Genomic DNA, 23,616 nt, shown 5'->3' with positions numbered 1-23,616 from the left:
CAACAGCTCAAGCCTATACCCCCTCCTCAAGTAGCCAGCATCTCCCTTCCCCTTCCTAACCCCCCCCCCAATTCTCCCCTCTACTCCCCAAATGAGTAGCTCAAGGACATCTTTTCCCTTCTTTGCTGTAGTCTAGCATCTCCCCTTCCTCTCCCCCATAGCCTACATCCCCCTTTCTCTTCCTACCCATGGCAAATGGTCAATAAGTTCCCCCCTTTCCTCTCTCTACACCCCTACCACACAGGAGTGCCTGAAGACCATACTTTGTGTCAGCTCATATAGGGGAAGGGCAAAGATGCTCAAGTGTCTTCACTTTCCCTGCCAGTAAACCTCTTCACCCATTAATCCACTGTAACAATTCACCCCATGTCCTTCCCCCCCCCCCCACCACACATGCCAGTTCTTGTTCCTGAGGCACCATATGGTTCTCAAGGCGTATGTCGCAGATCCCACATCACACCAGTTTTTAACACATCCTGCCTGAAAACCCACTCAGGTTCCTAAGCTCATTCATTCACTCATATTCCAACATAACATTTGATTTTACACCTCTCACTATAAAAGGACCAAACAAATAAACTGGTTATCACTGCAATCGCAGAGTCAAATCATAACAGTTCAAGCTGACCCTTTTCTGATTGCCTTAACCAGCCTTTCACAATCTTTTCCAACACAGGGCTTTGGAGGCCTCCAGTCACTGTAACTTCCAGTAAATTGTTCACATTTTCAGGATCAGTGTATTTATCTACAAGCTAAACACCAAGACACTGTTTTCCCATAAAACATAAACGGTAGAAACTAGAAATTATTTTCTACCAAGTGTTTTGGGCACATGTCAAAAATGGATTTACTGCCCAGGGCATGTGGTAGCTGGGCGGCAGTTCCATTCTGGCATACGCTGAATGCGTGTAGGAGCCTAAGTGCCTTAGTAAAAGGGCCCTAAAGTTTTCACTGGCTCATATACCCAGAAATTCAATGCTGGAGTCCGGACATGGCGTGGCATTGAATTTCTGTGTACAACACCGGCAAAGACCAGCAAAAGCTGATTGCTACTGGCTGAATATCATTATGAGATAAAGTTTATCTTGAAGGTATGCAACTGTGGAAAGATGAAATTCTTCAGGAGTATTTCTCTTACTCTAAATTAAATTTTGCAAGGTTTTCGTTCCTACATTTGTACTACTATCCCAGACTGGAGACACAAAACAATATTTAGACATACATTTAAGCTAAAGAAAAACAAGTTGATCTAAGATCTTTAAAAGGCTATGTGGTCAGTCTTTTTCTATGGATTAAAACTCCTACCTGAGAGGTAAAACTACTTTAAGTAGTTGGACATTTCTTACCAGATCTGTACAAATTATTCGTAGGTTTTGTTCAATTATTAAAGTGAAAAGACACTAAGATCCTGAGTTTAGCACAATGCCATGAAAAAAAATGTACCCTTCCCCCCAAAAAAATATTCAACACTATTTAACCAGCCAAAATGGCTACTGACCGGTTAAATGGCTTAACCGGATATCCGCTAGTATTTAGCAGAGGATAACTGGCTATTCCCTGCTGAATAACACTGGTTAGTGGTTAGCTGGTTATAATGTGCAATATATCTGGCTATCTGCCGATTTTTAACGTGAGTTTAGTGGCCATATTTGGCCGCATGAAAGTATACAATATCTTTGGCCAGTTTCAAGATAACTGGCTAAGTCTGAGCTATCGACTTAGTCGGTTATCTTGAGTTAGCCTCTTAGAAGCTATAAATAAGGAAATACCATTTTTAACAGATGAAACCACTATTATTCTAGCTTCAATGATGTCATAGGTCACACGGGGATTGAAGCACACTATTTTTAATCTTAGAAATGGATACAACCAGTTGCTTTTATCCTGGGTTTCCTCTACCAGCTCATATTTTGTCAGCACTGGAAACGTTTTGTCTCAATCGCTTTAATTGTACCCAAATAAAGGCAGTATATCAAACCAATGACCTTTACCCTTCATGACCTGGATAACCCAATTGTGAAATTAAACCTTTCAGAAAACAACAAAAGCAAATCCACAAAAGCAGAGCATCACAAACTCTGTTTGTCAGAAACAAAGACCTGGCCTTCTGCTCCATGGTTGTGTTAAAGTCATCTCAGGGTAAGAAGAGTCTGTGCATACTAGATATGGATATGATTTGCAGAAATGGACTCTAGTTACCTTCTGCGGTGAAGTCACAGTATGGTCCATGTTCTAATGCCTGGCAATATCACTCTTGTCATAAATACAGCACTCACAACTAATCAGTGGTTTTTCTTACTGTATAGATTTATTGTAGATTGTATCTTAGCTACAGAGATTTTTTCAAAATTTTATTTTTTAATTTTTATTTACTCAAAAGAATTGCTGTTTTAACGACAAGAAAGAATTGGCATGTGAAGTATAGCTTGAGAAACAAAGAAGTAAAATATCAGACATCAATATGGTGTTCCCTGAAGAAGCCCACTGAAGCTTATGGGTGAAACGTGACTCGTTGGTGACACAGATCAAGTGAAGATACAAAAGATAAGTTGATATTTTGGCATCTTTGACATTGATACTGATATTATTTGCAGTATTTTGGAAAAATTGTGATATACAAGTTATATTATTCAAGCTATACTGGTTGAAGTTCAAGAAAAGAAAAGAGGAAAACAAAAAAAGAGGGTTTTTTGCCAATGAAGAGAGGTTGGTCGGCAAGTCTGTGAATACAATAACATTCAGCCCGCCGATGTACAGAGGCATTTTCCCTCCCTTAAAAATTATACTTCCTCAAGGAAAGAGATAATATCATTATTCAATTTATTAATTCAATTTTTTTAAGTAAATAAAAATTAAAACATAAAATTTTGAAAAAATCTCCGTAGCTAAGATACAATCTACAATAAATCTATACAGTAGGAAAAACCACTGATTAGTTATGATTGGTTTCAAATTGAAGTGGTTTAGCTCTTCAGACATTTGAAAAATAAATACAGCACTGACTTACGGAATGCAGTGTAGAACTCCGGCAAAGTTAAATAACCATCGTTATTATAGTCATCAAACCGGAGAAGATCCTCTGGCATGCAATCCAAGAAGTCATCGTCTAGGTCTTCCTGCTTCATTAACTATTGAGAAAAAAAATTATGAATGCAAACAATTAGCTATGACCATAAATTAAAGAACATCAAAAGACCCAAAAGAAAGGGGACTTTAGAAAAACTAAAGCAAAAAGAAAAAATGCCTTATAAACGTGATATACAGCAATAATAAATATTTGTGTTAACGGAAAGTTTTCAGCCAGGACTAACCAAGTCCATGAGCAATCAATATGAAATGGCTGCCTGGAAGATGCGACTGATTCAAATGCTCTCATTGCATCATTATACCTTCTGAGTGCCGTAAGTGGTAAGTGAACAAATCAATCCAATTCCCACATGAAAGAAATAGTTATAATTATAAATAGCCACTCCAGGACATCCAGCCATTTTGTTCTCACATCTTTATCCAGGCACTTACACGATTAATAGTCTGAAAATCACCACTAATAGGGTAAATCTTGACTCCACCCTTCCTCCCTGGACCACCCTGGCAGTAACAGACTAGTGCCACAGCAGTCTGCCTGGATTTTCAGTTGCAATGTCTGTATATATGCCACTGAAAATCCAGGGATCACCTGACCAGTGCAATTTAATCAGGAAGGAGCTCTCTTGCTTGGTTAAATCATTTTAAATATTGGCTTATATGATATTTTCTCTTGCAGAGGTAAACTTCAGACTACAGACAAGTATTGTTGTTTTCAAAAAAAATTGATAAAGATAATACTTGCCCTTTGTTTCTTTTTTATTTCTTATGAGATAGCAATGTATCTGACTAAACATGCTGGGTAGCTAATGAACCAACTGGTAGCTGTCTGAGTCTATCTGTTGGGTAATCTACTATGCCAGTCTCTTTACATTAGCACAGCTGTAGCATTATAGTCTCTGGATCTGTTGTCTTGTGCTGACAGTGAAACTGCAGCTTGATACTACTATAGGAGATGAATAAATCTAGTACATCAAGAAAGAGACCTCAAATGCTACTAATTTTAAGGATAATTTCTCGTCACCACTCAATGCAGCATTGAAGAAAAGTGTTTTCAGCAGTATATACAACTTACATTTGCAACTACCCTAAACAATGTCATAGTATTAGAACGAGTGGATCATAGAAGCTGAGATAGAATAACATTTGGTTCAAAATTCACTGGTTAAACAATGGGTTTGAAAAGTCATGGAATAAAAGAGGGAGCCATCTTCATAGTGTGCCAGCTATCACTAGAATGGATGCTAGTTTACAGCAGAGGTACCTGTATTGGGCCTGGAGTTTGGCTCAGTGTGGAGCCTACATTTTAGCTGACCCCTCATGTTTTGGTGCAAGCTTGTACAGCTCAAGCAGCCTGTGAGAAAGAGGATGTGCTAGTGTTTACTGGACTTGTGGTTAAAGGACAGTTGGAAACTGTCTGTGCAGAAGGGACAAACAGGAGATGAGTCAAAGGTGCCTGACTAGGAAATCATTTGTTTGTTATGGACTATAAAAGTAGTGGAAAGCCCCCCCCCTCCCCAGGTTGAAGCCCTTCGCTGAAAGAGCTTCATACAGTTCCCAAATTTTCTTTCAGGTTTCACTGAAAGAGGGGCTATCCCAGCTGATGGATACTGAAATGATGTTTCTAAGTTTGGTGATGTATCTTTAATCTTCTTCTAATAAATGTCTGTATTTCTTTAGTATCTGTATTTGTGTAAGTGTGTTTTCTTGCTTTTATTCATTGGGATCCAAATGGACCTAATACAGTACCACTCAAAATGTATAGGAGTGTCTGATAGTTGGCTCTCTTCACATGCAAATGGTGTGGAGAGGAATTTGGCAAGATCCCCAAATCTATAAGTAGAGGTGTTCTTGAAGGGAAGTGATCTTTTTGGTTTTTAGCCTCCCAGAAGCAGGTAGGTTGCTCATGGGGAAGCCTCAGTCTGTGAGGAAGGTCAACCCTTAAGTACTAGACAGGGCATGGGATAAAGGCAGAAAGGAGCATGTGACTATTACCTCCTCTCTGCCCTGGACAGAAAGTTGAGTGGCTCTTGCAGATAGTGACTCGCCATGTGTAGGAGTCAGGGAGGTGCATCAGGGAATTCTCAACTGAAGCTTGGTACCATGGGTGACTATCTCTGGGGAAAGAACACTAGCTGTTCAAATGATTAAAGAGGTGCTTGGTGATTAACCAAAGCTGGAAGTTTGGGGAGTCCCCTTGGCAGTGCGTTTTTTCTAGGAAAAAAGGTGCCAGTACTCAAATGCTAGGCCACCCTTCAGGAGTGGTTTAATAACTGAGGGACCCATCCCATAATAGCCAGGCCTTCTGTAACCAGTCACAGAGTCTATGACAACACTGAATAGGTGTGTAGAGCCTGAGCTCTTTCATTAAGACTTGAGGTCCATGGGTCAATTTTAGCAGACAATGGAAAAGGTGCCAGTACTCAGTACCCCCAAGTACCCCCTCAAAAAAGCCCTGCCCCTTGGGCTCAGGGAATACAGAATAGAGAAAGAAAGGTGCAGTGGGATGAGCTCAAGGAACTGGGTTTGATTTCCACAGTGGCTCTTGGTGACTCTGGGCAAGTCATTCAACCCTCCATTGCCTCAGGTATAAAACTTAGATGTGAGCCCACTAGGGATAGAGAAAGTACCTGCATGTAATATCTATCTATCTATCTATCTATCTATCTATCTATCTATCTATCTATCTATCTATCTATCTATCTATCTATCTATCTATCTATCTATCTATCTATCTATCTATCTATCTGTAAACTGTTTTGGTTGTACCACAGATAGGTGGTATATAAACAAATCTAGGGTCCTTTTACAAAGCTGCAATAAGAAGTGGCTTGCGGTAGTGTGGGTTTGTCTTTTAGACTCGTGCTGGGCCATTTTTTTCCAAAGCTGGGAAAAAGGCTATTTTTCAATGGGCTGGGAAACAGGCCTGTGCTAATATTAAAACTAGCACATGCCTATTTAAGGTTTGAGCCCTTACCGACACCCATTGACCTAGTGGTAAGAATTCACGCGCTACCCGTGCGATAACCATGCAGCACACCCCAAACGTGATCTAGAAACTGGAATGATAAGTGAGGTGATTAAATTTGCAGATGACAGAAAACTATTCAAGGTTGTTAAAACACATGCGGACTGTGAAAAATTGCAGGACGACCTTAGCAAATTGGAAGACTGGGCATCCAAATGGCAGATGAAATTTAATGTGGACAAATGCAAAGTGATGCACATTGGGAAGAACAATCCAAATCATAGTTACCTGATACTAGGGGCCACCTTAGGGGTCAGCACACAAGAAAATGATCTTCTGCCCAGTGTGTGGCAGCAGTCAAAAAAGGAAACAGGATGCTAGGAATTATTAGGAAAGGGATAGTAAATAAGACTGAGAATACTATAATGCCTCTGTATCGCTCTATGGTGCGACCTCACCTGGAATATTGCTTTCAGTTCTGGTCGCCATATTTAAAAAAAGATATAGCAAAAGGTTCAAAGAAGAGCGACCAAAATGATAAAGGGGATAAAGAGGAAAGGCTAAAGAGGTTAGGGCTCTTCAGCTTGGCTAAGAGATGACCGAGGGGAGATATGATTGAGATCTACAAAATACTGAATGATGTAGAATGAATAGAAGTGAATTGATTACTCTTTCAAAAAGTACAAAGACTAGGGGACACTCAATGAATTTACATGGAAATACTTTTAAAACAAATAGGAGGAAATATTTTTTCAGTGAATAAATAGTTAAGCTCTGGAACTCTTTGCCGGAAGATGCAGTAACAGCGGTTAGCATATCTGGGTTTAAAAAAGGTTTGGACAAGTTCGTGAAGGAAAAGTCTAAAGTCTGCTATTGAGACAGACATGGGGAAGCCACTGCTTGCATTGGGATTGGTAGAATAGTATGATACTACTATCTAGGTTTCTGCCAGGTACTTGTGCCCTGGATTGGCTACTGTTGGAAGCAGGATACTGGGCTAGATAGATCATTGGTCTGACCCAGTATGGCTATTCTTATGTTCTCTCTGCTGCAGCCCATCCCTTTTGGATGTAAGTTCTTGCTCCCACTAGGGTGGGCCATGGTAGAAAGGTTCCAGGCAGCTGCAAACAGCCAGAGGGAACTTTGGGCAAAGGTGAGGGGGGAGAGCCAGATCCAGAGACAAGGAGATGTTGGCCTCAGGAGGGGAGAGAGATGTTGGACCTGCAGAAGGGAGGGAGGGGACAGAGATGGTGCATCAAGGGGAGGGAAAAAGAATGAGAGGGAGAAATGTTGCATCAGGGGTGGGGGAAGATCTGAGGAGGGAGAGATGTGGGACTCAGGGGCTGGGGGGCCCAGGATTCTCTTATTGCCCGGGGGCCCAGATCCCTTTCATTCATTCTTAGCGCCATAGGCGGTCGGTGGCCCAACTGTTTGGGGAGGCTAAAGGGGATGGGGTTAGGGGTGGGGCCAGGGGCGGAGCTTACATCCATAATTGTCTGACAACACACAGAAAAAAAATAAGTAAAAATAAAATAGTCACAATTAATACCTTTTATTAAATTTAGATATTAGATATGTATCATATGTCAAAGAATAAAGTGGTTGTTCAAAGCATATACTAACCACAATCGCTCAACTGCAAAACACTATGCACAAATTTGTGCAAAAACACACTCAGAACCTTACTGTACCATAAATATCACACTGGGCAGACCCTAATACACCAATATACCAACCATACAGAAAATACAGACCGTCAACAATATGAAACAAGGGATCATATGTTTGTGCAGCGCTGCATATGCTTTGTAGCGCTATAGAAATGCTAAATAGTAGTAGTAGTAGTATCATAATATCACAATTCTCATGTAGAGGCACAAAACACCCTTTTAGGGTGGATAGTGTTCACAATGAGCTCCTTTCATTAACAACCATATGTAGATTCTTCAAAAGGTAGTGTGTCATGATTTAGGCTCTACACCCTTTCTGATATTTTGCTACCACCTCAGTAAGGCCCGCACACAATCTCTCCAGTGCAAAACACTATACACAAATTTGTGCAAAAACACACTCATAACCTTACCAAACCATAACAGCACTAATTCCAACGACAGGACGAGCTACGACCTTATGTGTGGAAAGGAAGCACTATAATTACACTATAAAACCACTACACAACCAAGTGAGACAAAAACAAAACAAAAAGGGCTGCAAATACTACACATTAGCAGAATAATGCATCTTGATCACACATGAAAAACACATGACACAACAGATATGAAGGCAAAATACTGAACTCATCCTCTGCGGCCTCCCCTCTTCTCGCCTCCCTTTACTCCTCCCCTCTCTTCTCCCAACCTACCTCTCCCTTTCCCTCCTCCTCCAGCCAACCTCTCCCCTTCCTCATCTCTTCTCCAGTCTGCCTCTCCCCTTCCTCATCCTTTTTTCCTCTACCTGCTTCCCTTTTGCCTTCCTATCCCAACCTGCGTCTCCCCTAACTCTCCCAGCCTGCCTCTTCCCTTCCTCATCCTTTCTGTCCTCCTCCAGCCTGCCTATCCCCTTTATCACCCTACTACTACTACTATTTAGCATTTTTATACCCTCTCCCAGCCTGTCTCTCCCCTTCCTCTCCAGCCTGCCTTCCCCCCTCTTCCTCATCCTATTCCTTCCTGAGCGTCTTCTACTCCCTCCCTCCCCAGTCCCTACTCCCAAATCCTTACCCTTCTCATTCCCCTCACTAGGCCTACGTCAAGTATTTTACGTCATACAGCCTTCCTTTGTGCCCCACCTACTTCTGGGCGTCACATCGCCTTGTCCCTTTCCAATTGGCTGGTTTCTGTGGGCCATCGCTTCTGATTGGTTGTAGTGCGCTGATGTGCCCCGGGAAACGAAAGAGTTTGACAGAGCCGGTTAGGGTCTTGCTTGGGTTCCCGTGTCAATTCCCCGGGTATCCAGGAGGCGGAACGGAACTCTGCCTGGGGCCGTTAGACGCTCTCGCCAATGCCCGAAACTACAGCGCAGAGACAAGAGCCAGGTGGGAACGGGGCCCTGTGGTCTGACCTGCACGTCACCCATCCACGAGCCCCACCCCGCCCCCCCTCACAGCTGCTCCTCAGGACCATCCGGTCCCCGACCTGACCTCACCTGGATCTGACCCCGTATCTTGCTGGGAGAGCTGGGTAGCACCTCAGGCATGGTAACGCAGTTTGCCGAGTTGCTGCTGTGGTGCGTGCATCGTGCTCCGGATACTGGGGAGGCAGCGCAGGCTTATCGGGTCGGCTTGCCGCTGGGGAGGCTTAGCCTCCCCAAGCCTCTTATACCGGGCGCCTATGCTTAGCGCTAAGTGCATGACATTGGGGTGACTAGGCTGCGGTGTCAATTTATAGAACTGCCCCAGTGAAATGAAGATGGAATTAAAACTTGCTATTATCTTTCTTCAACAAAATAGATATAAGCTTCTATTGCCTTTGGTCTTTAATAAAGATCCCTTCAGAGGGGAGGGATTCTATTTACTGAAGGGTTTCTTCTGTTTGAGGGTCTGTTTATTCATTTGTGACAAGGTTTGTAGTTACTGCAGAGTGATGACCAAATTTAATGCAAAAAATTGTGTTAATTGTTGAAGGCATTTCTAACAATTTGCTGTTTAGGTTACACAGAGGAAAATTCTTTACCATGTGTTAACTGAATGGCAGATTAAAGCAGAAATGGCAGAAACAAAATTACTAGGAGATTAAAGCTTAAATGGAGAGAACAGTTTTATAAATGCTTAGCCCGTGCTATAAAAGAGGAATAACTTACAAGCTGAATCTTGGGGTCATTTTATAAATGCCTACTTGAGTGTGTAAAACTGCTGTTCTGCAAGCTCAACTTGCTTGTAAAATCATCCCTTCAGTGAAGAAATCATCTTGCAAGAAAGACATGAGTCATTTGTTCTCTCATTTAAAAATACTTCTCCCTATGTCCACTCTCTCAGGCTCCCAGGACTTCCTAGTTTGATCATTTACGCCAGCTTTACTCTATATTAAATTCATATTGAATTATTCTGACTGTGGTTGCTTAAATTAATATCCTATTATCTCTCAACTCAAGATGCTTGATTATAGCTCACTCTCCATCCGTTAAAACAAACACAGTACTAATGAGAGGATTTGGAACCTAGTTTTGGTTAAGCCAAATGTTTACTGTAAAAACATGGAAAACATCTTTGAGATGTGTTAATTAAAATTTGTAGAGCTATTTTGATCAGCTCTGTTTAAGCTTTAAAGACAAACAGATTTTTTTATATAGAGTGATCACACATCTCCATGTCAAGGGGAACCAGTCCAGCCAGTCCTGGTTTTATCCCACTGAATGGAAAAAGTCTTTAATCTCTGCCTCAATGGGTGGTGGTAAGGGCTCCCCATCACATGGCCATGAAGTAAGAGTTCTCTTACCGCATGGCCATGTGTGTATGGGGACTTTTTTACCTGCTGTGGTAAAAAGGGCCCTGGTGCGCGGGAAAAATGGCCCCTGCCGAATTCCAACCAAAATCCACTAAATGAAAAATAATGGACTGGGGATGTGTGCAGAAAACTGTGATGAAGCTTAAGATTTTTTGCCATTCGGGACCCTGACGCCCGAGGGCACTGCATGCTGTCCAAGAAGCAACAGCTAGTTTCCGTTCGTGCGTCCTACAGACCACCTAAAATAAGTGCTTGTGTTTTGGACTGTTTTTTTTTGTCTCTGGACATATTTTGTCTACCTATTGAAACGAATTTTGAATATAAAATTTTTTTTCTGCAGTTTTGCAGTATTTATATCAGCAACTGGAAGGTTTTTTTGCCAATGATGAAAGAGTCAGAGATCATCTAGATCCTTGCAGCTCTGTCAATCTGCTTAGATTCGAACTCTTTGAGGCTTTTTCCTTCCTTTTGATATAACACAATTATTTTTCATTTTGTGGATTTTAGGGTTAGTAGTGCTTTGATTATCCACACCCATTGTGTATTGCTTTAGTGGATTCTAACTTTTTTTAAAACCAACTATGGCAAATGTTTTTACACACATCCTCTGGCAATGAGTTCTAGAGCTTAACTATACATTGAGTGAATATATATTTTTAAAAGTACTGTATTAACTCAGTAATTTCAGAGTGTTCCCTACTTTTTGAAAGAGTAAACAATCAATTCACATTTACCTGTTCCATTCCTCTCAGGATGTTATAGACCTCTATTATATCTCTCTTCAACCATCTCTTCTCTAAGGTGAAGAGCCCTAACCTTTTCAGCCTTTCCTCACATAAGAGGAGTTCCATCCTCTTAATCATTTTAGTTTCCCTTCTTAGCACCTTTTTTTAATTTGCTACAATTGTTTTGAGATAGTGACCAAAATTAAACACGATACTCCAGGTGCAGTTGTACCATGGAGCAATACAGATGCATTTTTTATATTCTTTGGGCCCTGTTTACAAAGGCATGCTAACCGTGTAGACGCCCATAGGAATATTATGGATATCTAAACGATTAGCGTGCGATAATTTTTAGCGTGCGCTAAAAATGCTAATGTGCCTTTGTAAGCAAGGTCCTTTGTGTTCTAAAAAAACTCCCAACTGTCACACCTCCTTCTTCGTTAATGATCGAGTGGAATAAGATGCATCCGGTGAAAGGTAACATTCATAATTTAGATGATGAAATTTTTGCACATGCGACTTAAAATAACTTTACCAACCTATGCCTGCTATTAAGACCTATTTTTATATCTGATAATTTATCCATGAATTAGAATTGCATCAGTTAGGTTTTAATTTTGTGATGCTTTTAATTAAAAGACTCCTGCAGGCATACCAATGAATCTTTAATCACCAGAATGGATTTCAGAAAGAAGAAAAAAAAGATACCATGCTAGACTAGAGAAACCAGAATCTCATAGAAGAAAATCTGCCATACAAGCGGCTAAGGACAGGAAATGAAGTGAGTGGTAGGGTGGAGCAGAGTTCACTGATACTTTCTGCTTGCTGGACCTCAGTATGAAAGAAATAGCATGCTCCCGGTCTTTCAGTGATCTAGAAGACAATTTTTCCTTAATGTAAACGTACCTCTATGCTAATTCTCTACTCATAGGTGTACATTTAGATTAAGGAAAACCCGCCGGATTCTACATAGCACCTAACGTTCCACGCTGAAATCCAGGTGTATTCTATAACATGTGCAACTTAATTGGCTTAACAAGCCAGGCGGCATTAACAGCGCTTAACAAGCAATAACGAGCACTAATTGGTAATAAATTAGAATTTATGTGCATAATTCACTAAGTGTATTCTGTAATGCACTGTGCCTAAATTTTAACATGTGCAGGCAAAAAGGGGAGTTGTTATAGGCAGGGAAATGGGTGTTCCAAATTTTCATGCACTGTTATAGAATATGGCCCTCTGTGCCTAAATCTACACGCAGTGATTTACGCCATGTTTTCATTGCTATAAACAGAGGTGTGTAGTTTAAGCATTAGGATATCAACTAAGTGTCAGGTCTCAAAGCAGCAACTAGGTTTGTGAGCCCTTGGGCCGCTGCCAAGGAGCGGCAGTGGCAGGCAAAACCACCCCAACCAGCACTGGGCTAACACACACACAAAGCAGGGACTGCAGACAGGGATAAGCAAAGCAGGAACACACTGGACAAGAACACTTGGACTGGAACACAGGACTGGAGCAAGGCTTCACCTGCACTTGACCACCCTTCCCCAGGAGTTGAGCCCCTGGGTGCAGGTGGCCAGCAGGACTTACCGGACTGGGCAGGAAATGGATACCAGCAGGAAACACACAACAGAGTCAAGACTACAAGCTGCCAGGCAGCCACTAAGAAGGAAACACAGACAGGAGGTAGTCAGGACTAAAAGCTGCCAAGCAGCCACTAATAAAGAACACAGACACAAGACAAGGAAATGCAGACCAGAAACAAGACTAGGAACTAAACAATAAAACCAAAGCTAACTACACACAAACAAACAAGAACCAGGCAAGAACTCAGAATAAAACTGGACTAGGCAGAAGTGCACAGAGTACACCCACATACCAGGGACCTTAGATGATGCAAAGGCAAACACAGAAGTTTCTAGGTGATTAATAAAGCCCATCAGCTGCTAAAGCTCAGCTGCAGCAATCACAAGGCAACTACGGGTGCTGTTCAGGTACATAGTAACATAGTAGATGACGGCAGAAAAAGACCTGCATGGTCCATCCAGTCTGCCCAAGACAAACTCATATGTGTATACCTTACCTTGAATTTGTACCTGTCCTTTTCAGGGCACAGACCGTATAAGTTTGCCCAGCAGTATTTCCCACCTCCCAACCACCAGTCCCGCCTCCCATCACCGGCTCTGGTACAGACCGTATAAGTCTGCCCTCCCCTATCCTAGCCTCCCAACCACCAACCCCTCTTCCCCCCACCTGCTCCGCAACCCAATTTCAGCTAAGCTTCTGAGGATCCATTCCTTCTGCACAGGATTCCTTTATGCATATCCCACGCATGTTTGAACTGCGTTACCGTTTTCATCTCCACCACCTCCCGCGGGAGGGCATTCCAAGCGTCTACCACCCTCTCCGTGAAAAAATACTTCCTGACATCTTTCCTGAGTCTGCCCCCCTTCAATCTCATTTCATGTCCTCTCGTTCTACCGCCTTCCCATCTCTGGAAAAGATTTGTTTGTGGATTAATACCTTTCAAATATTTGAACGTCTGTATCATATATTTGCAGCAATCACAAGGCAACTACGGGTGCTGTTCAGGTACAAACAAGGAAAGAAATTCTGGCAGCCCAGAAGATCTGGACTGAACTGGGCTGAAGTCTGGAACGGGTGACAGTAAACAGACAGTCCATTGCAGCCACCAGGTCTGGCCACCAGAGGACGAGGTGAGCACAGACAAGGAAACGGTCACAAACATGACACTAAGCTTATTCTATATATTGTGCCTAAATCTAGGCACTGCTTATAGAATACGCTTATGCGGAAATCATTTCTGCATGGATTTCTCAGGTGCCATATACCGAATCTGGCCCAAAATGTCTTCTAGATCACCTTAAGACTAGATGCTACAGGTAGACTCTTTTTCTTTCATACTGAGGCCAAAGTTGCCCCTCTAGGATAAATACCACCAGTTTAGATTGTAAGCTCTTTGAGCAGTGACCGTCCCTCTATGTTAAATTGTACAGCGCTGCGTAACTCTAGTAGCGCTTTAGAAATGTTAAGTAGTAGTAGTTGTGCATCCCAACTGGTCCAGCAAGCAGAAGACATCAGTGCTCTCTGCTCCATCCCACTATCTACTTCATGTCTTGTCTTACACTCGGCCTTGAAGAAAATTTTGTCAAAAGTCTCCCCCAAAATCACATGAGAAGTCTGTAATTGTAAATATGGCAATTCTGTAACATTCATATTCAACAGTTACAGTCTAATTATCGACATTTCTCATTAAAATAATGGCATATATGTTCATATGTAAATGCACACATGGGTAATTGCCAAAATTCTGCTTAAGTTCTATTCTGTAAATACACCTTTATTTTACATAATGCACATTTACAGCTAGGCATAAGCTAAAGCAGAATTGGGGAGGGGGGGTGCAAAGTTATGTGAGTTACTTATAGCGTACTGTAAGTTATGTGTTTATCTCTAGCACCGAGGTGATAGCATATAAACCATGGTTTACGTTGGTGCATCTGCCTAACTTATGGGCATATATTTTTGCTCTTAGGAGGGCTATAATACAGGTTTAAATACTTAAAAGGTATTAATATGCAAACTAATTTTTTTCAGAGACGAGGAAGCAGTAGACCTAGAGGAGATGAGTTGAGGTTGCAGGGTGGGAGATTTAGGAGGTGGTAGATACCTGGTATGCCCTCCTGGGGGGAGGTTGCAGTGGTGTTCCTTGGTTGGCTGCCACCCGGGGCGGATCGCTGCTGCGCACCCCCCCCCCCCCAGTGCATGGTTGTCCCCCCTCCGGTGCATCACTTCCAAGCCCCCCCCCCCCTCCAGGTGCATTCTTCTTACCTGCTGAGGTGCTTGGAGCAGCCATGCGGCTGTCAGCTTCTCCGGTTCCCTGCTCACTCTGCTCTGGAACAGGAAGTAACAGCAGAGAAAGCATGGAACCGGCAGAGCTGACAGCCACGCAGATTCTCCCTGCACCCCTCCTGCAGCATGGGCAGACCATCCCCATCACCCCGTCCTCAGCCTCAGTACTCGCTGAGAGGTTGTGAAGACAAAAACAGTGAGAGTATTCAAGAATAACTTAGATAAGAGGAAAAAGGGATGAAATCCAATTAAAGTGAAACTTAAACTTCCTCATAACTGGAGTAGGCTTTGATGGCAGCTCCAGACGTTGGGAAGTAAGACCGATGCTGGGCAGATTTCTATGGTCTGAGTCCCGCAAATGGCAAAAAACAGGTCAGGATGAATGCTGGGGTGGGCTTCGATGGCACCTCCAGTAGTAGGGAAGTAGGACCAGTACTGGGCGGACTTCTGCAGTCCATGCCCCAAAATTGTGCTTAATCATGAAGAAGTGGAACCTGTGCAGAGTGCCAGATTCAACTCTGGCCACCTTGTGGGGGAGACTGGATAGACTGCAGGTCTTTATCTGCCAACATTTACTATGTTACTTTGAAAGTAGGCGCCTATGTTCCTTTGTAGAACTGACTCCTACCAGACCCCCTTGGGGTGTCTATTTATAGGCAGTTATACTATTTCCCCCAGTGTCATTCATCTATGCCACAATACTGTACTAGCACATTTTTAGGTATAAAAGACTTGAATATCCCTAGTCTCATAGAAATGAGCCAGATGGAAGCATGCAGAATGTAGACAGAAAACTGAGAGCTTTTGTTCAACAAATCTCTGGACTTTCTGTCTTTCTCACTGCCTAGGTAACAGACTCTGTTAGTGCCAGCCTGATAGGGAAAGGTTAGCCTCTAACCAAAGACATTGATGTGTGAAAGATAAAAGACAGACAGTGATGTGCTGCTTATGGACAGAGGCAGCAAATACTGAAGGAAATAGCAGAGAGAGAGAGAGACAGACAGACAGACAGACAGAGAGAACAAGAGGGAGACAGAGAGAACAAGAGAGAGAGAGAGAAAAGAGAGAGACAGAGAGAGAGAGAGAAAAGAGAGAGACAGAGAGAACAAGAGAGACAGATCGAGAAAAGAAAGAGAGAAATCAAGAGAGAGAGAGAGAAAAAAAGAAATGAGAGAAAAAGAGAGAGAGAACAAGAAAGAGGGACAGAGAAAAATGAGAGAGAGAGAGAGAGAGAGAGAGAGAGAAAAGAGAGAGATCAAGAGAAAGAGAGAGAGAAAGAGAGAAAGAAATGAATGTTATTGAGATTTCAGGCTCATTTAAGTAGAGGAGTGTGGTAGCCGTGTTAGTCCACTCTTAAGGTTATCAATAGAAATCAAACAAAATAAAACATGGAAAAGAAAATAAGATGATACCTTTTTTATTGAACATAACTTAATACATTTCTTGATTAGCTTTCGAAGGTTGCCCTTCTTCCTCAGATCGAAAGCTAATCAAGAAATGTATTAAGTTATGTCCAATAAAAAAGGTATCATCTTATTTTCTTTTCCATGTTTTATTTTGTTTGATTTCTATTGATAGGCTCATTTAATAACCTGAAGTAGCCAAATACAGTGCACTCCTTTTAAGTGCACGTCGGATAAGCACATGCTCTATTTAACTGCATGCCGTACTTTGGTCCTGTTTTTGGTGCCATCAAATTCTATGGAGACAAACTTCGGATTAGCGCACCACTGATAAGTGCAAGATTTGCTTATATGCATGGTTTAAGACCGCTCCTCTGCAGGAAAGACTCCTCATAAGCGCACTGCTACAAGTGGGCAAGTTTTGTTAGGGATGTGGAGAGGGACAAAACAGATGCAGCTGTTGCAAACGCGTCAGATGAACAGGCTATTGACATCCCAGTCAGTGTTACTGAAGAGGAGTTTCATCACTACATAGCTGTTGATTACGATCTACAAACAGCTGACGACAGCACTGATGTCGAGATATGCGCCTACACACAGGCAATGGCTGATGATGAAACAGATGATGAAATGAGCAGTGAGGCACATGCTGACGAAATTCAACAACCTCCTGTCACTTTGAAAGAGCGCTGGAGATTCTCAACACCATGCGGGCCTACCTGGAGGCCACTGGATGACAGTGATATGACAGTTTTTACCGTCTGGCAGACGTAGTCTATGGAACTCACAGACACAATAGTGTACAGAGGACTATGGCTGATTACTTCAAGTAAGCCTAACATCAGTTAATGGAGACTGTATAACGTCAGTTAACGGAGACTGTATACTGTACATATAATAAACAGTACTGTACATATGTTTATCAGATGTCAAGCTTCTTTGGGTCACACATTGCCTCATCTTCATATCCCAACACAGCACGGACAATCCCACAAGTATCAATACCCCAGATCACACCCTCCCTATCTCAGAAAGCCTGAAAATCCTCGGCGTTACAATGGACCGCAACCTAACACTAGAAAGCCAAGTGAAATCCACAACAAGGAAAAAGTTCCACTCAAAACTCAAATGCATGAAACAATTCTTCCCGAGGGATACATTTCCCAACCTGATACAGTCAATGGTACTAAGCCACGTCGACTACTGCAACAGCATTTATGCAGGATGCAAAGAACAAACCTTAAAGAAACTTCAGTCTGCTCAAAACATGGCAGCCAGACTTATATTTGGAAAGACACGATTCGAAAGCGCAAAACCCTTCCGCGAAAAACTACACTGGCTCCCAATCAAAGAACGCATTGCTTTCAAAATCTGTACCCTGGTTCACAAAAGTATCTACAGTGAAGCCCCGGGATACATGACAGACTTGATCGACCTACCAGCTAGAAACACATTCGAATCAACACGAACATATCTAAATCTGCACTACCCAAGCTGCAAAGGACTAAAATACAAATCAACTTACACAACCAGTTTCTCCTACATAAGCACACACATTACCGAGAGCCTTGAAAACGATTTACGACCATCTCAACTTCCGGAAAACACTAAAAACTAACCTGTTTAAAAAGGCATACCCTAACAATCCAACTTAAATGCCTGATCTCTGCAACACAACAAAACTAAAGTACGTAATAGACATAAAACAACTCTCCCACTGTACGATTCCCTAATGTGGCTGTGCCACACGAACTTTACCTACTACAACATCACTTTGTATTTGTTCACACCGGTGTCGGCAAACGCCTCTCCGGTACTATGTAAGCCACATTGAGCCTGCAAATCAGTGGGAAAATGTGGGATACAAATGTAACAAATAAATAAAATATCAGGTTAACTTCTAGGAATAGCACCGGCAACCTGTAATTATTCACTCACTGGATCTGCAAACCATGTGAGTCAATGTTCTAATCATTCTGGGGCCCTTTTACTAGACTGCATTAAATGCTAATATGAACTTAACATGGGATTAAAGGCTTTTACCATAAAATGTGTTCAAACATTTTGCAGTATTTTGTCCAGAGATGGTGTGTCATTGACGGGGAATGGACATGGAAGCATTACCCAGCTGGCAGGTTCACATTAGTACACTAACTGGATAATGCAGAGTTAATGCGGGAGCACTTAGGGCTAGATTCTATATATGGCACCTAAAAAATTGGTGCAGAAAAAGCGCTTAAAGTTACTTCGGTTTATAGAACAGTGCTTATGTCCAGGACTCATGCTTAACTTTAGGTGCATATCAAGTCTTTAAGGTATTACTACTATTTAAATAGAGGGGGCTTCTCATACAACAACATCAATATTATACCCAACTCTCAAATCAATTTCAATATTTCTTCTCCTCATATCGTATGTATTACTTGTATAGGATCTATCAGATTACTCTGTCACCATCATTAAGGCTATATGCGAGCCAGGCACTTCTCATGAAGGGCAGATATTCCTCATTTAATCCAATTTTTTTTTAAAAACTTTTTAAACTTTTTAAATATCATTTACTTTAAACGTTCTTCATCTCCTATAATCCACATTAGCACTTAGCTCAAATGCAGTATCTTCTCCGATCTTCTATCTTTAGATTAACAACGATCATTCATCTCGGAGACCCCTCAGTCCCTGACTGAGGGGTCTCCGAGATGAATGATCGTGACAGAGTAATCTGATAGATCCTATACAAGTAATACATACGATATGAGGAGAAGAAATATTGAAATTGATTTGAGAGTTGGGTATAATATTGATGTTGTTGTAACTTTAGGTGCAGCCATTTGCACCAAATGAAATGGGGTGAAAATGTACATGCCTACATTAGGCGTGCATCCTCGTTATTCCATAACAACACATGTTAATTTTAGGAACGCCCCCGTTATGCCTATGGCCCTCACATTTCTGCACCCCCTTTTTCAGATCACAATTAAATCTAATTAGTGCCAATAATTGCTTGTTAAAAAGTCAATGGTCATTTTACTAAGGTGCACCGAAAAATGGCTTGCACTGTTGTAGGCGCGTGTATTAGATGCAAGCAGGTCCATTTTTCAGCATGCCTGCAAAAAAAGGCCTTTTCTTTTAGCCGAAAATGGACAATCAGCAAAATAAAAATTGGGCTGAGACCTTTCTGCTACCCATTGACTTAGTGGTAAGGTCTCACACGTTAACCGGACGGTAATCGTCAGTGCGCCTACCTGGCTGATTACCGCCCGGTTAGTGCCACACGGTAGAAAATAAAAAATATTTTCTGCCACGTGTATCGGACATGCGTAAAAAATGGAATTACCATTCAGGGCACGTGGTAGCCGGGTGGTAGTTCCAAACTGACGCATGTTGGATGCACATAGTCACATACACGCCTTAGTAAATGGGTCCCTCAATGATTGGCACTAATTGGCTCATTCAATTAAATTGTGCACGCAAATTGGACACACATTCTAATTTGCACATGCAGTTTTTGGCAACATTTAAGGGTCCTTTTATAAAGGCGCACTGAAAAATGGCTTGCGGTAGTGTAGGCGCGGGTTTTGGGCGCGCACCAATCCATTTTTCAGCACACCTGTGAAAAAGGCCTTTTTTGCCAGAAATGGACGTGCGGCAAAATCAAAATTGCCACACGTCCATTTTGGGTCTGAAACCATACCGCCGGCCATTGACCTAGCGGTAAAGACTCATGCAGTAACTGGGCAGTAATGACCTATACATGCCAAATGTCACTTGGCGCACGTCCATTACGCACCCGAAAATAAAAAATATTTTTCAGATGCACATATTGGACGCGTTACTGCAAGAGCCACTAGTCGGGCGGTAACTCCATTTTGGCACACGTTGGGCGTGTGTAGACGCTTACGCAGCTTAGTGAAAGGGCCTGTTATAGAATTAGAGGATAATTGCTTCCTGGATAGGAGGCAGTAAGTGTTCCCATGTTAATATTTTTGCAGGACTCACATGTTAACAGAAAAATTAGCTCAGGACCTGCAAAAAGAACAAGGCTGCATTAGGAATGGGAAAGTCCCGTATTAAAATGTGCTAAGTCCATTTCTTAAAACCTTTTAGTAAAAGGCACCGTCTTTTAATTACTCTTAATAATCAAAGCTTCAATAACTGCTCAGAGAATATGGTGAAAGAAAAAAAAAAAAAACAGTGTAAAAACTGATCAACTAGACTGTATAATTATCTAAGGAATTGGGATGAAAGAAATTGCTATCCTCTGTAATCAAAATAATAATAAAAATGCCTATAGATTACTGGGAGAATTTCTAGACAGGTTTGTAAACACAGAGAAAAAAATAAGTTGACATGATCTGATTTGTTAGTATTTTAAAGAGTTTTTCGATACAATATCCCTAGCCTTCTAGGGCTGAGAGGAAAAGCTCCGTATACCAAGGCAGGTTTCCTTCTTTCATTTAATGTTAGATAGACAGTTGCAAACAACTGTTCTCACAAGAATTCCACTGCCCTACATTCAATTTACACTCTGAATGAAAAATGCAATTCTCTTCATAATTTAATTTTCAATGAACAATAAAACCCACCTGAGCCAGTTCGGAGCTGCCTAGACGCCCATCACTGTCTCTGTCCAAATACTTGAACATATCTTCCACCAGGAAACGTTTCTGAGATATTTGATTGTCTGTGGTGTCACGATGCTGGGCCAGCCGGTGAGCTTGAAGGTCTAGAAGTATGCTTTTAAGTCGGCTGTAGTCAGCCATGGTGCAGATGTCACCTAAGAGGTACAGGAAAAAAACATATGAAGCATTAAGGAAGTACAAGAGGCTTTAAAATGAAAAGAACAAATCTAGGACCTTGTTTACTAAGCTGTGCTAGAGGCGTGCTAGCATGCCCATAATAATCCTATGGGCGTCTACATGGTTAACGCGTGCTAATTTTTAGCATGTGCTAAAAACAAAAGTGCACCTTAGTAAACAGGGCTCCTAGTAGGGGCGGACTAACTATTCGGGCAGTGCCTAAGGGCTCAGAGGCTCTGCTTGGTTGCCTGCCACCACACACTACAGTCCCACAGGGACCTGGTGGTCTAGTGGCCGCAGCTACTATGCTCCCTGGTTGCACTGCTGTGTTTACAAAATGGCTGCTGAGACTCCCACGGTAGTCTCATGAGAGTTGAGACTACCGTGGGAAGTCTTGGCGGCCATTTTGTAAACATGGCGCCTTGCCGGGCAGAGTAGAGGAAGCAGGTGGGCAAGAAAGAGGGGATTTATTTCCTGCCCCTGAAGAAGCCACAGCCATAAGACCACCAGGGCCCTTCAAGGTAGGAGGGGGACAGAGGAAACATGGTGGGAGGGAGGCAGCATGGCGGACGGGGGGGGGGGGGGGGGGGGGGGGGGGGGGGAGCAGTAGAAGCATGGCAGGGTGACCCAGAGTAGTCTCGGTGCCCGGGGGCCCAGAGTTCTCTCAGTCTGCCCCTGGTTCCTAATGTTGTGCTTACAAAGCTAAGCCATAGAAGTGATAATTTTCAAACTGTACATTTGGAGGCAAAATCCGAGAGTACGTTTAGGGTTAGATTCAACAAATGGTGCCCAAAGAGGTACAGAGATGATCCACGCTAAACTAGTATTCTGTGCTCTGTGTGGAGCGATTTTTATAGAATACTAGCTCAGCGTGCATTTCAACGTGAGCACTTACACCTGCCAAAGGCGTAAATTAGGTGCCCAAGTGCAGAAATTCCATAACATGCTTCATTTCTGGGAACGTCCCTGACCTGCCTATGCCCCTCCCATTGTCACACCCCCTTTGCGGTTACGCACTAGGGAGTCCTTTTACTAAGCCTCAATAAAAAGTGGCTTGCAGTAGTGTGGATATGAGTTTTTTGCGCAGACTGGCACTTTTTCTTTTTTTTTTTTACTGCGGCAGGAAAAAAAAGGCATTTTTTAAATGAGGCAGTAAATGGTCATGCGCCAAAATTAAAAGTAGCATATGGCTATTTACTGCCTGAGCCCTTATCGCCACCTATGGACCTAGCGGTAAGGGCTCACGTGCTACATGCGCAGTACTCATGTAGCGCACGCCAATGTGGCCATCCTGCCAATTACTGCTAGGAATGTCCCCTGCGGTAGAAAATAGAAAAACATGTTCTACCACGGTGTCACGTAAGGGGTCCTTTTACTAAGCTGCAGTGGAAAAGGGCCTGCACTAACCAGGGGCGTATCTGAACTTCAGCGGTAGGGGGGGGCCAGAGCCAAGGTGAGGAGGCACATTTTAGCCCCCCCCCGGCGCCGCTGATCCCCCCGCCGCCATCGCCGACACCCCCTGCCGCCGCCAGCATCACCTCCAACAAGTTTGACCCCCCCTCTCGACCCGCCCACCATCCGTCGCCGTCTGTACCTTTGCTGGCGGGGTACCCAACCCCCGCCAGCCGAAGTCTTCTTCCTGCGTTTGGTTTCTTCTGAGTCTGACGTCCTGCTGCACATACAACGTGCAGGACGTCAGACTCACAGAAACAGAAAGAAGCCTTGCGATCTGCAGGGCTTCGTTCTGTTTCTGTGAGTCTGATGACTTGTACGTGCAGCAGGACGTCAGACTCAGAAGAAACCAAACGCAGGAAGAAGACTTCGGCTGGCGGGGGTTGGGGTCCCCGCCAGCAAAGGTACAGATGGCAACGGCGGGTTGGCGGGGGGGGGGGGGGGTTTGAGAGGGGCGTTGGCAGGGGGGTCCAGGGCCAAATTTACAGGGGCCCAGGCCCCCGTGGCCCCATAGCAGCTACGCCCCTGACACTAACATCAGCGCATATTTTGGGGTACAAATGTAACAAAACAAAAACACGCTAAAAATATATTTTAAAAAACCTCATCTGGAATTACAACAATGTTAAATAGAGTCCATATGGGGCTCCAAAATTTAAAAATCTTAAATCATTTCTATTAAAAATCTACTAAAAAGGGTCCGTCATATAGTGCATAATCGATTGCTTGTAAAAAGACATAATGGAGGAAAATCTTTAAATGTCATTTTCACACATAAAAAGCTGTTAGATACAAACAGAATTGGCATGAATAAGAAACTTTAAACTTTAAAAAGCCTCAAAAGACTTTTACAGCTTGCATCGTGCAGAA

At 42.7% G+C, this 23,616-nt stretch overlaps 1 protein-coding gene across 2 annotated transcripts in view; it reads right to left on the bottom strand.

Annotated features, from left to right (window-relative positions):
• The window catches only part of FSTL4 (follistatin like 4), a 416,621-nt gene that overhangs the window by 158,658 nt on the left and 234,347 nt on the right, over positions 1-23,616 (bottom strand). For both annotated transcript variants that reach the window (XM_030213353.1, XM_030213354.1), the window contains exons 5-6: positions 21,082-21,272; positions 3,008-3,128 (exon numbers count right to left, since the gene is read on the bottom strand). In XM_030213353.1, coding sequence (XP_030069213.1) covers positions 3,008-3,128; positions 21,082-21,272 — 312 coding nt within the window. The remainder of the gene's footprint in view (positions 1-3,007; positions 3,129-21,081; positions 21,273-23,616) is intronic.

This window comes from Microcaecilia unicolor, chromosome 8 (assembly GCF_901765095.1).
Source record: "Microcaecilia unicolor chromosome 8, aMicUni1.1, whole genome shotgun sequence".
Lineage (NCBI taxonomy): Eukaryota > Metazoa > Chordata > Amphibia > Gymnophiona > Siphonopidae > Microcaecilia > Microcaecilia unicolor.
Note: the sequence above shows the minus strand (reverse complement) of the source record. Positions and strands in the feature narration are given on the sequence as shown.